At 40.0% G+C, this 14212-nt stretch overlaps 1 protein-coding gene across 3 annotated transcripts in view; it reads right to left on the minus strand.

The window, feature by feature from the left end:
- Positions 1–10203: 10203 nt before the first annotated feature.
- lasp1 (LIM and SH3 protein 1) overlaps positions 10204–14212 on the minus strand; it is a 28832-nt gene continuing 24823 nt past the window's right edge. For all 3 annotated transcript variants that reach the window (XM_083896140.1, XM_083896139.1, XM_083896141.1), the window contains one exon: positions 10204–13499. In XM_083896140.1, coding sequence (XP_083752266.1) covers positions 13326–13499 — 174 coding nt within the window. In that variant the 3' untranslated portion in view covers positions 10204–13325. The remainder of the gene's footprint in view (positions 13500–14212) is intronic.

Here is a 14212-nt window from a genome sequence, read left to right on the forward strand (position 1 = left end):
GGTCCCCCTTCACACTCCTCCCCTCCTCTCCTCCTCTCCATCCTCACCTGGTCCATGATTTCAGCGAGCCTGCTCCCTCCTCCTGTCCCCAGTCATGGTACGAGATCTCTCCGGCTGTCTCCCTCCTCTCCTCGTCCTCGTCCTTGTCCTTGTTCACTATAGTCCCCAAAAAGAAAAGAAGGAAGACCCAGACCTGCTCTCCTCACACAGGCGAGGCAGCCTGGCAGCCGACCACTGCTGCTGCTGCTGCTGCTGCTGCTGCACTGCTCCACAGAGGCATGGCTCTGCCTGTCCTTGTGTCTCTGACTGTGTGACAGCCTGGTACACTCCTCTCTTGTCCTCTCTCCTTGTCCTGCAGCTCTGGGTGGAGGCTGGAAGCCTAACAGGGCGTGTGTGGAATCTTCACCTATCTCCCAGATAACCACACACATACACACACACACAGAGAGAGAGGGAAGAGACTCCCGCTCTCCGTTTTCACTCTCAAGCTTCTTCTTTTTTTTTACTCGCTCCCTGTGTGTGTGTGTGTGTGTATGCTGCTGGCCCCTTGCCTTCCCTCCCCTCCCTCTCTCCCTCTCTCCACTTCCCTCTTTTCTTTCCACCTCCCCTCCCCCTCCTGCTGCAGCCGTGGAGAGCAGGAGCGAGCAAATGAGAGAGAAGGAGTGGAGGAGAGAGGAGGGCGGAGGGGAGAGATTGGCTGGCGGTGAGACCATGTGACTCCCGGCAGAGGACTGTGGGACCCTCTACCAGCTGTCCAGCTCATGCTTCCCTGAAAACCTCTGTTGCCATTGACAACAGCTGCCGTGCAACGCACCAACCACAGCTCTCTCGACACAAAGCCATTGGCTGATGGGATGCATGGACCACGCCCCCCTCTGTTGTTGAGGGGGAGCATGTTGGGACGTGTAGTCCAACCTCTGGTGATGTTTTTTTTTTTGGAGAGCAGACATCTATGTGCCCCTGGGAGGAATGTTGCTCCCCTAGCGCTCGCCTCGCTCTGCAGGGACGTCCACAGAGAGAGGAGGGACAGCAGTGACACCAACACACACATGAGGGAGGGAAGAGGAGAGACCTCGGAGCCCGGGCATTCTTGGTCAGCCAGGAAAAAGACATCCTCTGTCGTTTCCCTCTCGGCCTGCACTGAGGGAAACTCCCACCCCACAACAACAGGAACTCCACAGCTGAAGGCCATCATGGCCGAGCACAGAGGCGAACCCCCTTACCCTACTTCCATCCTCCCCTCCCCTCCGTCTCTCTTTATGAATTCTTTCATTGCCTCCTTTTTCTTTATTTGCCATCCCCTCCCTCCCTTACACCTATTGTATTACCTCCCTCTGCCCAAACCTCCTTCTCCACTGGCACTTGGAGGAGGATTGGAGGAAGTTACAGGTGCCGCAGAGAGGGGTGTTACAAACTGGCATCACAGTGCATCAAAGGTCACAGTGTGTGCAGCATCAATTTAAACCCTAATGCCAAACTGTAGTTTCTGTGTGTCCATGAGTTATGTGTGTGTGATGAAATGCCTTCCCTTTATGTCTGGAAATCTGTGTGGAGCTGATTTTCTGTCCACAATTTACTGGTTTCTTCAACTTAAAGTCAAGAGAAAAAAACAGTATTTTCCCGTCTAATATTTATCATGTTAATTATCAATACTGCCTGGTTTTAAAATGTTTATTGTGGTAATTTACTGATCTGTGCCCGAGGTGCACCCTCTGTAATTTGCTGTGCATGGGAAAAAATACACAACTCCTTATATGGACATCCTTGGGGTGTGTGTCACATATTAATGTTTTTTTCATCTTCTTATGTTGTTGAGTCAAAGTTATGATTCATTTTATATCGCAGAGATATAAAGTAGAAATAATTGTGCATAAGTCACAAAATAGACAGTTTTTTCCTTTTCCTTTTGTTCATAAAAACAAGCCATATATTCTTATAGTTGAAAGAAGAAATCCTCAATGCAGAGGGTACATCGAGGCTATGCTGCCTGCAAAGAATCGCATATCACAGCTTCAGATTTCACCTCGCATTGTTCGCAAGGGGGGAAATATGTTTTTATTCTCTTTGAGTTATGTGTTTATTTTGAATTTCTAGATCCAGCAACAACCTGAAACATCTGGCAGTGAGGCAACACTGTGTATACATTTTATCATCTATTCAAAATAACCAAGCAAGTACAGGGAGGGAGGGGGGGGGGAAACACACACAAAATAGGCTCTCAATTGTTTAGTGCAGTGAGTGATTTATTCTTTTAAAGAAATCACAAACACTGTATAACAAAAAAAAAGTTACAGCATCAACTGCCCAAAAAAATACCACAGCAGGGACAGACCAAGGCCTCTGCAGCTGAAAAACAAAGGAGCACCTGTTCAGACTTATTTTGATCCAGTGGATACATAACATCGCTGTGACATGCTAGGAGCAGTGTGTGTGTGTGTGTGTGTGTGTGTGTGTGTGTGTGTGTGTGTGTGTGTGTGTGTGTGTGTGTGTGTGTGTGTGTGTGTGTGTGTGTGTGTGTGTGTGTGTGTGTACAGCACAGGAATGTAACTCCAGGTTACAGCAGCAGCACAAGGTCACGACAACTTGCAGCAAACAACAATGCAAACCCTGTACTACACTTTTCATATTCATATACTGTATAGGTTTATATATATACAGTATAAAATTGTGGTTAATTATAAGGTTAGTGTTGGTTATTAACTGGTTATGGTTAAAGTTAGGGATACACATTTTTGTTTCTATGTATTATGTTTGCATAGTTTTTGGAAACTATTTCTTCCACATCTTATTTAATTTTGTACAACTCTACAACAACTTTATTCATTGCATTTCTACCTCATACCACTTTGTAAAGCTGAGGCGACAAAGAATGTCAGGACAGGTAATCAATAATGTGACATTGTTTCAGAGGACATTGCAGTATAGAATGTTGAATCAAATGCAACTGCAGTGTCCTCAGAAGAACAGCTCCACAAACCTGTGTGTGTGTGTGTGTGAGTGTGTGTGTGTGTGTGTGTGTGTGTGTGTGTGTGTGTGTGTGTGTGTGTGTGTGTGTGTGTGTGTGAGCAGCGGCTGTGATGGTGAGAGTGGTAGATTATACTATCAGCAGAGGAATTCAGATTATTTCCCAGTGTGTGTTTGTCTGTTCAGTGCACATATGAGAGAAACTTTAGCTGAGTGTTTGGAGGAGACAGAGACAGAGAGTGATACTGTGGACATAAAGGAATAGTCTGACATTTTTGGGGGGTGTAAGCTTCTTTGTACAATAAAAACTACTAAAAAAAATAATAAAAACTGTGTAAATATATATATATATTTAAAGTTAGTGTTTTACTTGCAGTCACTCACAGAGAGAGAGTTTTGTGTTGCTAAGTAAATTTTTCTGAATTTTTGTCTGGTTAAACCATCAACAAGGCAAGCAGCGAAGGCAGACTTCACCCAATTCAAGCCTCTGGCGGCCTCTGTTGGTCATATTGGCAAGTGCAAATGTGGAAGCACAGACAATACAATACTCCTGATAATATGAGGTGTTACAGAAATGGCAGTAAAGAAAAATGGATTATGTGGTAGTTTGTCAAATTAAGAATGACTCACATTAAGACAGGATATAGACATGTAATCTGATAGAAAGAAGAATAAATTGATCTTCAAAACAAGTATGAGAAAAAGAAAAAAAAGAAACAACCAAGCAGACAAATAACAATAATAATACAATAATACTAGTGCTGTGAAACGTTAACGCGCCAACGGCGTTTAACGGCATCAACGCTAATGAACAAAACGTTTCCATGACGACTGACCGGAAAAAGACGTGAGTGACGTCATGTTTACGTGACTCCCGATTGTTTAGACGAGTCTCTAAAGTAACGGTAAACTTTAAGAACAGAGGCACACCTATGTAGTACACAGGTACACTGGTTATTTGTAGCGCCACTCTTTTCCTTTAATAAACAGACCGCTCCAGTTCAACTGTAGGTGCGCTAACGGCGCTAAAAGGGGCTAATGCAGCTAACGAAGCTAACGAAGCTAACGGAGCTAACTGGTAAACGGTGTCTGGACTCCGGTGTCGCACGGGTAAACATGCCGTCATGCGTTAACCTTTTGCACAGCACTAAATAATACATAATTTGGGTGTATTTCAGTTGTATAAGGTTTGAATTAATGAAACAAATATATTGTCATCTTTAAAATGCAATATAAAAATGTTGGGAAATACTGGGTATTGTTGAACAACTGCATGCACTATTTCCATGAAAGCCAGGCTAGATTTTTCCACCAGATTACAGTCTAATCAGCTGCTGGATGGACATTACTGTTGCTTTAGCAATGCTTTAATGAGCAGAAAGTATCATTATTCTACAGAAAATACAAGAAACATGTTTGTAGTTTTAAAATAACACACACATATATATATATATATATATATATATATATATATATATATATATATATATATATATATATATATATATATATATATATATATATATATATATATATAAACGTATCCTTACACCCAATAATAATAATACACAACAATAACACAACCCTTTTAAGTACTGGTTACTGGTAAAACCTGTGTTTATTTTACTATTTCATGTCGACAAATATCAGCTGTGAATAAGGTCTATTACACCAGGTTAAACTCTTTATAAACTCTTTCTAATCCAAATGCCAACAAAGCAATCAGAGATGGCAGACTTCACCAGATTCACGCCACAAGCCTCTGGCGGCCTCTGTTGGTCATATTGGCAAGTGCAATGTGGAAACAGACAGACACACAGAGCCACTAAAAAAAATACTTAAGTAATGATGGAAAAACAGCAACATCAACACAACAAAGCAGACGGTTCCTGAAGAACCTGGAGAACATTCAACAGGCAAAGAGGATAAAATTAAACATCAGAATTTAATATTTTTGCATTGTAAAAAAGTTCAGGTGATATCAAAAAATCTCAAAAACTGATGGAAAAGCCCAAAGAGATAATTGATTTAAAGTCTCACTAATTGAATACGATTTATGTGATGTTGCCTCTTGGAAAAAGTAAGTTCCTTGTGCAATAATTTACTTTAATACACTGATGAAATAATTATAACCGCTGTTAAAACAACCACCTGGTCCTGATCCTGGTCTCATAAACAGAGCGCTCCTGTTCACTGTTCCCTTTCAAATATTATAAACATTGCTACTTTCCACCAGCTGTCACTGTGGAAGTGTCTCTGGTGTCTTCCTGTCTCGTGTAACCTGTTCTTCCTCACATGAACTCAGGAGTCTCCTCTCATCAGTCCATAAACACACAACAAAGACAGACGTCAGCCGAGTCTCCAGAGAACTCCTGTGAAGGGAAGCAGCACCATCTGCTGGTCACAAGCAGAATTACTGTCTCGAATTACTGCCTCTTATTTGTTCCATGTCTTCAAAAATGACAAGAAACAGCAGATTATCACCATAAAAATATTTTACAATTATTATTTTTAACATACATACTTAAGTGAAGGTTTTATGATGTTGTTTAAATTGTATTTAAGTGCAAGTAAATAAATTGCCAATCTATAAATGTACTCATTATAAAGTGACACTTGCTTCTGTGTAGTACAAACACATAATACCAATATTAAAATAAAACACAAAATTCTGTTACCATTTGTAGACAATGCCATTAATTATTTTCCAAACAATAAAACCATTTGAGGAGGCATTAACAGTGGGATCTGTGCATGTTGTTCTTGCATATTTTATTTACCTTATTATATATCAGTATTGGAAGTGATTTGAAATGTGACACACAATACAATACACAATAATATATACTCTTATGGTAAAAGTAAAATTCAAATTGCTTATAAAAGTATAAATACACACACAAAAAACAACTCAATTACTGGCGCACAGGTGAATGTCATTTGTTAGCGCCTGACAGGTCCTGACAGGGTTTGACTCCAGCTGCAGTCAGAACGAACACAAAAGGACGAGCGTCTTTAGAAAAACGTCAGAGATCACAGACTCAGCTGCACAAATAAACCCTCAGAGCTCATCAGGAGACAATACAACCAGACATAGAACCTTTAATATAATATTAATATAATTGAATATAAAATAATTAAAGGGAGAGTTTAAAGGAAAGATTAATATTGACATTATATGAAGAAAGAAGTTGATAAATAAAATACCCACACATGCAGAGTTTGTTTCTATTGTGAAGACTTTGTGAAAGGTTAATAAATAACAACCAATGATGGAGACCTGCTCTCACTGTTGATGCAGCATCGCTGGTTTGATCCCAGTGGAGGACTTTTGTGTAATGTTATACATTTACATAAACTGCATCCCACAAAAAAATGAATACTGAATAAATGAATATAGAAATAAATAATTATACAAATAAATATAAGAGAAAACCTTTTTAAAGCTTCTTGACCAAAATGGTTTCCCTTCATGGCCATCAAGAAAACAAAAATAAAACTATTTGTGGGTTAACTCAGGTAATGAACATTGCGTTTATTGAATATAAATATTGTCGGTCAACAGTGCAATTTAATCTAATTTATGATTTTAGATCTTTTTTACAGATTCTATAATTAATAGAACGATGTCTGATTTTTCAGCTTCTTAAATGTGAATATTTTCTGTTTTCTTCGCTCAGTGTAACAAAGAAATCATTAAAACTGGATGATTTTGGTTTGTGGACAAAACAAGACATGAGAGAACATCATTTACAAGGTTTGTGAAGCAACGATTAACATTTCTATGACATTTTATGGACCAAAGTACTAAAATAAACAACAGAATAATCAATTATTATAATAATCGATTATTACATGACATGAGTTGACGTGGTATTCTTCACTATGCACAGACTGTAAAAACTGTAAATACAAATCAGCCAAAGCGTTTCATGTTGCAGGGTTGTTTATTTCTTCTTTGTTGGAGAAGAATATTTGTTAACACAGTTAAACACAGAGAATTAAAAGTTCGATAATGACTGATATCGGCAAGTACTCAGGTTTGTCACATCGGTATGGGACATGAAAACGTGGTATCGTGCACCATCCCTTCAGAGTAGTAATAATAAAGTTGAAGCTGGAATATTACATTTGCAACTATAACTTGATCTTCTTCACTGTAGGGTAAACTGTCTGAATACTGGTGTACACAAAGGCTGGTCCATTCAAGGCTTTACATAGAAAAACACAATTGTGGTAATAAATAAAAGCCATGTGTACAGAAGAGTTGGCTGCACATCATGTCACACGTGTAATACATCACAGGTGATGAGAGTCAAAGATGCTGCAGCGCAAAATAATCGTCCCCTGAAGCTTCACTCCTGTACTGTAAAATAAGTTTTTGTCTTTTTCTCTACATATAACAATAGAATAAATAGTTTTTGTGAATATTTTGTTGATTCCATTTACATAGAAGGGATTATTACATTGAGAATGTCCAATGTCCACCCCGACTGGACCTCTCGCCACCCCATGTAAAATGTTCTAGATCAACCACTGGGTGGATTCAAACATTAGCTTAACAGTGTTCTAGAAAAAAAAGAAAAGGCAAACTCAAAGAAACATGAATACATTTGGACGTGAGCAGAGGAAACACCGGATGTGCAGCTTTGTCTGACATGTTCCTCAGATTGGACTGGTCCACTGGAGAGAGAGACAATAACACAATAAATCCACTTTGGCTTCATCCTCCTCCTCCTCCTGCTGCTGCTGGATTTCTCTTCACCTCCCACCTGAGAGCTCTGCTGGAGAAACCATCATGGCTCTGTGTCTTCTCCCCTGAAACAAATGACAGACAATATCATCACTGACAAATAATAACAATGATAATTGTACTCTGCAAACACAGCTACACACAGAGTATATATGCAGTGATGTCACCACAGCAGGAACACCGACATAAATACATGCAAAATATCACATTAAGGAGATGATTACCATTGTCCGTGATCGAAGCACAACAAGGGAGAGGAGAACATCACCGTGAGTGTCGATGAGCAGCATCTTCGTCTTCATCTTCCTCCTCCTCATCATCATCATCATAGTACGTAGATGATGTAAGAGAGTAAAACGAGGGCCATGATGGCGAAGAACATCAACATCAAAATGTCCACCATGATGGAAATGGTGTCAGCGATGGACGCCGGCGAAGGTGCGAGAAGGAAGGACGCGCAGCTCGATTCCGGCTCAGGAGAGTTCGGCAAAGATCGGAACGGCTCGGGGAGCGACACGGCCCCTTCCTCTATGCTCCTCCCCCTTCCTCTTCCAAAACAGGAAGTGAATGTGCGGAGTTTTCCTTTTGTTCAATTGTAGAGTTTCAAGCGCATTTTAACGTCGATATTGAACGTTAATACACTGAAGTATTAAAAATTAAGTTTAATGCGATGGTGAAGGAAAATTTAATGTGGAGAAATAATAAATAAAAGACTAGACAACAGGTAAATATGCGCTCAGCAGAGATAGCTTTCAGAGATATACTGTACATCCTTTAGCAATCATTAGGGCTGATTTAACGTAGTCTAATGAAATTAAATTTGCCTTAATCTAGATTAGATGTCCAGTGTGTAACATTTAAATTTATTGGGTAACATTGAAAAAAGGCCTCGTTTTAAGGCAGGGGACTCAAACACGCTCAAACACGCACCCTGCAGGCCTCATGTGGCCCCTCAACACATTTCCTTTAGCCCACCACTTATTATGAAGTTATATTTACTATGACCTCTTTTGGTTATAAAATGTTAGAAGCTGGCATAGGATACAGTATGTATATCACTTAACTAAATGAAACACTTTCAACATTAAATTATGTACATATATATATATATATATATATATTTGTGTGTGCGTGTATGTATATATATAAAGCTTCATTTTCATAACAACTAAGGCTTTTATTGTGAAATACATCTCTCTATATATATTTCTAAGAACCCTTTAAGTCCCGCAAGGGGAAATTCAATTCTGCAGTAAGTTAGTGAACACACACAGCACACAGTGAGGTGGAGAACATGCTAACCCAGCGCAGTGAGCTGCCATGCCAGTGAGCGGCGCAGTGAGGGGGTTAAGTGCCTTGCTCAACAGCACTTCAGCTGCGGACTGGTCGGGGATTGAACCGGCTACCTTCCGGTCTCAAGCTCAAACCCTAACCACTAGGCCACAGCTGCTTATACTTATATAGTGTTTGTTTTGATACAAAACACTAATACATCGTGATATGATTTTAAGCTCATATTGCTCCCTATAAAACAGTTGGATTATTTTATTTTTTTACTTCACCAGCCACCTACTAACCAGACATTCCATTGGCTCCCAGGTCATTTGAGTTCCAGACCCTTGGCCACCATCTTTCTACAGCAGCCAAAACCAAAACAGACAAATCAGCCAGAGTATACATTTCACATTTTAGAGCAAAAACTTGGTATGAAAACACATAACTACACTTTCCAACATGTGGCCAACATATTTCCCCCGATGGTGAAATAAGGAGTCCATTCATTTACAAATTGAGATATAAAAACGCAGATTGTCACTTTTTTTTGTCTCACATCAGTAGTCAATCATGTTATTTTTTTGGGTGATTTGACTAAATATCAGTTCTTCAACAGAGAGGAGTCCTGTTGTAACCATATTTCATGGACATGTGAGTTAAATACAGAGGTTGGTCTGTGTTATTCCAAGTTGATCTGTTGAAGGTCTAAACCAGTGTAAAAAAAACTTTTTTTTAACGAGGGCCTTATTTGATGTGAAGATTTCTGGGGGCCGAGACAATTATCATTTCTTAAACGTAAATCTAAGCCACGCAAATTTAAATCACATGTGGTGTAAAATAACATTATATGAGATGGATGCATATAGCCGTCTGTCACAGGTGGGTTTCGAAACCGGGACTCTGATTTCAAAGAGCAAGTCCTTACACTAGCCATAAATAACACATTATAAGTGTGAAGTTGTGGGCCGTACATCTCACTGAGGGCCATCTCACTTTGGACACGCCTGGTCTAAGGACGTCAATTTTTGCTCAGCACATCGACAGATGCGACACAAACAACAGCCTGAGAAAAATGACATTTTATTGAATCTGCAGAATCATAAGTAAAATTTGAAGTGTTGTAACAGGGCAACAGGAGATGATATCAGGTCCTTAGTTCCGAGTTTGTATTCCAGTATGAGTTTTGAATACACAAGTACTGTATGTCAATATGCATATGGTATCTTTATTTTTTCATTTAAAAAATAACAAAATTATATCAAAAACAAATTGATTTAAAGATGGAATGCACAAAACTGGTCTGAATGCTAAACCTGCAGATGTGGATTACATGATTTCACTCTGCAAAGTCTACAGTATATAACCATTATCATAGAAGCGGGGGGAGGGTGTGGGTTGACTAGAAGCGTTAGGAGCCAGCGATGAAGACTGCAGGAAAGAGGGATGGCAGCAGATGAGTGGACAGGATACTAGACAGAGACTGAACGGAAACAGGGTTATGATATGTCGTTTACGGTTCAGTAGACGAGTGACGCCAGAGCAGAAGAGCGGTAAATCCAGGTCAGACAAACAACTTGTCCTGCCTTACAGTTTGGGAGATTGAGAGCAAAGCGGTTGCTGCTCTCTGTCGCCCCCTAGCCAAGCACAATTGCATCATCACACAGTCAAATTTGACTTTGCCTTCACACACACACACACACAAAAAATCCATCCTGAGCCACATTTACAGGACGACGCAACACCGTCTATGGCCACGTCTCCATTTCATCCAGGGACAACTGCAAGTCTAAATCGGATGCAACCTGACAGAGAGGCTACGCGTGTGAGTAGCTTTGTTATTAAATTAAATCTGAGCAAACATCATAATTCAGGAACATCAATTGAGTCACTTCAAGCAAAACCTCCAAGTCCAAGTGAAAACACACAAACGTGAGTAACAGTTTTATGATCGAGCATCTGCTTTGCACATAAACTAAGAATAGCTTAATGCAAAATACAGGCATACATACTGTACAGTGTGTTTGTTCATTTGTGTTTTGCAGATTATGAACCAGATCGAGGTGAAGGAAATTATTGTCATGAGCACGGTCACAATTTATCACATTAGAAAGTTGCAAAACATCTTTTTTTTTTGTATGTTCATCATCGACTGACAACGTGCACCACACTGAACTTCTCCATGAGTCAACTTCTATAATCACATGGCTTCCCCCTCTGCCACACATTCACACACAAACAATAAAATGAGCCGCTTTGTTTTTTTTGTTTTTGTTTTTTTTTTTATCTGCAGGCAAGCCACTTCCCAGAGCACCAAGACCTGTAAAACATTTCCCTAACTCCACTTTATGATTCATATACAACTGTACAATGTTGTCTAGCTACATAGTGAGAGCCTTGTTTCTTTTAATAAAGCTGAAATATCCACGGGCCCCCTCCCACCCCACAGGAACACACACACCCGCCCTGATCGCTTGTGTCTGACAATCACAGTGCATCACATGGGAGAATGGAACAGTGAGAAAAAGGGGGAAGAGGTCGGTATGGTCATGGACAAATTTGGACTATTTACACCACCAGGAGATGGTCAAGTATCTTTTTAAAGGTCTGACGTCACCCTCACAGAAATACAGTATTGAAGCGGAGGAATGATTCAGCAACCAGCGACTTAAATGTTTGAGTTTTTGCTTATAAATCAAACTTTTTTCTGCATCTGGTGACAAAAACAATGCTTTAGTCCGATTCAAAAGTCAAATATTAAAAATAAATGACAATTAATAGAATCTAAATGTTTGCATGACCAAAAAGCATTAAATAAGCTTTTTAAAAAATATCTTCTGTAACGTGTTTTTCAGAAGCTCCTGAATAACAAGCAGTACTAATGAGTTGGTCAGAGACTTTTAATGTGGGCTGCCAGCACTGTACTGGCTTAAAACTGCAGGTCCATAAATCCAACGAGTGACCCAGGATGAGGTCAGGACCAGAAACTCCTCCGTCTTGATTCATAAATTGTGTTGCTGGTTTATTTATTTATTTATTACACTAACATTTTCTCTAAAAACAATAACAAGAAAAAGGCAAATGAAGAAAAGCTTCAGGGAAAAAAAATAACATCAAAGACATTCACCAAAGGCAAGGTTCCACCAATTACTCTTACATTAAATGGGGGGGAATATTGGAATGTTCACTAACAAAAACAGTGGAATGAATTTAAAATAAAGAAAATAACTGAGATAACAGTTGTGCTTGGCCTTCTGTTTTAGAAATGTGTTCTCTTTCCATTCAAATTGTGTAGCAAAGGGGAAAGGACTGTTCCTGGTCCCGTCACCTTTCTTCCACAGTTCATTGTGATTCTTTGTGAGGACTGAAGGCAATTCAGGCTGCAAGAGGCAGAAATAAACATGCAAAGACGGAACACCCACACCAACTGAGGTGGTGCATTCAGTGTGGCTGCAAGACGTGGACTCCTAATGTCCCCTAACGTGTCCCTGATCCCTCCTGTACCCGGCAGCAGCCACAGGAGGGGCTCTTCAGTTAGGCTGCTATTCCAGTTTCACTACAATACCCACAATGCAGTGCTAAACACACGGGTGCCTAAGTTGAGCGCACGATGGCGAGATGTGCGTGTCAATCTATAAATATATTAAAAATCCTCTCTGTTAAGACTGAAAACTGGTGCTGAATTGGGTGCAACAGGGTTAAAGGAATGTACACGAGTTCCAAAATATTCAATTCACTGAGATTCTATATTGTGTTTCCAGTCCAGCCAAGATCACGCTGCGAAAGTAAAGAAAGAAAAAACACACAACAAATAATATGAATATGTCATCCACCCACACGTCAAACTTAACTTCCTCCACAACATAATGTCTACAGATGTGGTCAAAAGTTGGGCTTTTAACATTTTTTTTCCTTTCCTTCTTTGTTTCTGCATGATGTGTCAGGATTGTTTAAGTGCTATAGCTGTGATGCAGCTGCGCGACACGGCATATGGCCCCCCTGACTTACTGTGGGTGAGCTTTAGGGTTTTTAAGACTTTCTATATTGAAAGTGGAGTGGAGCTGGGGTTGAGGAAAAAGATAAAGATGACACAATGATGGCATATTCAGACAGACAGACAGACAGACAGACAGAGGGTGTCACGCTGAACAGTGAGAGCAGAGTAGGGAAGCAGGGTGAAGGGGGGGGGGGGTGGGGCCAAATTCTCACAGGACAGATTAAGGAACAAGAGTAAAATCAAGAGAAAGCGGCATTAGAATGAGATGGCACTGGGCTTTTCCGTTCCTTCCTTCACTCCCTTTCTCTACCTCCTCCCTCTTTTTTCTTTCCCTCTCACTCAGATGGCCTCCACATAGTTGGAAGGCAGCATGCCCTGCTGGCCGGTACGATCCACGCGGCCGTACATCCAGCCCTCGTCGATCGGCTGCACATCTACGATCACATCTCCCTCCAAGAAGGACACCTCGTCGTCATCGTCGGCAGAGTAGTCATACACTGCCCTGTAGCGCTTCTGTGGACACACAAACGTTGTGAAGTCAGTCTATGAGGAGAAGTCGATACATGAATGTGTGTGTGTGTGTCTGTGTGCACGGATTCAACACTGGTCAAAATGACTGGAGTGGACATAGGCAAAAGAAAAAACAGAAGCATCTACATCATCATAAATATAAAGAGAGAAGAGTTCCATCAATACGGATAAAAGAGGGGGAAATAAGCAGAGCAGGTGAATGTTATTCAGTATTGGATAAAGCTTGGATGTTAAGATCTAACACAAATTTAAGTAAAGTGAAATAAAATGCAATGATGATTTTCATTATTGACTGATCTATCAAGCGCTTAGTAAGAGCTTAAACAGTCCCATAAAGTCATCAAATCTCTCGTTCAACCAGTTTCTGACAGACGTCCAAGAAAAGCAGCAAATATTTACTGTTGTGAAACAAATACACGATTGCACAAAAAATACATTCATACATAAATGTTTTAAAATTTTACTTTAACCCTAATCCTCAAAATGTCTGTCTGGACTTTTTTTTGTGTGCTTATTTTAACCATAAAAAGGCAAAAGAATGTCCTGTAACTCAAGTGCTTTTGCCCATTTTTCCAGAATAACTTTCAATATCTGGTCGTTATTTACAATTTACTGCATGTTAAAATACTGTTTTAACTATTTAAAATGAACAACAAAAAAAGTTGTATTGAGAAAAGGCAGATTTTGTGTGTTAA

This window comes from Microchirus variegatus, assembly GCF_963457635.1.
Source record: "Microchirus variegatus genome assembly, chromosome: 10".
NCBI lineage: Eukaryota > Metazoa > Chordata > Actinopteri > Pleuronectiformes > Soleidae > Microchirus > Microchirus variegatus.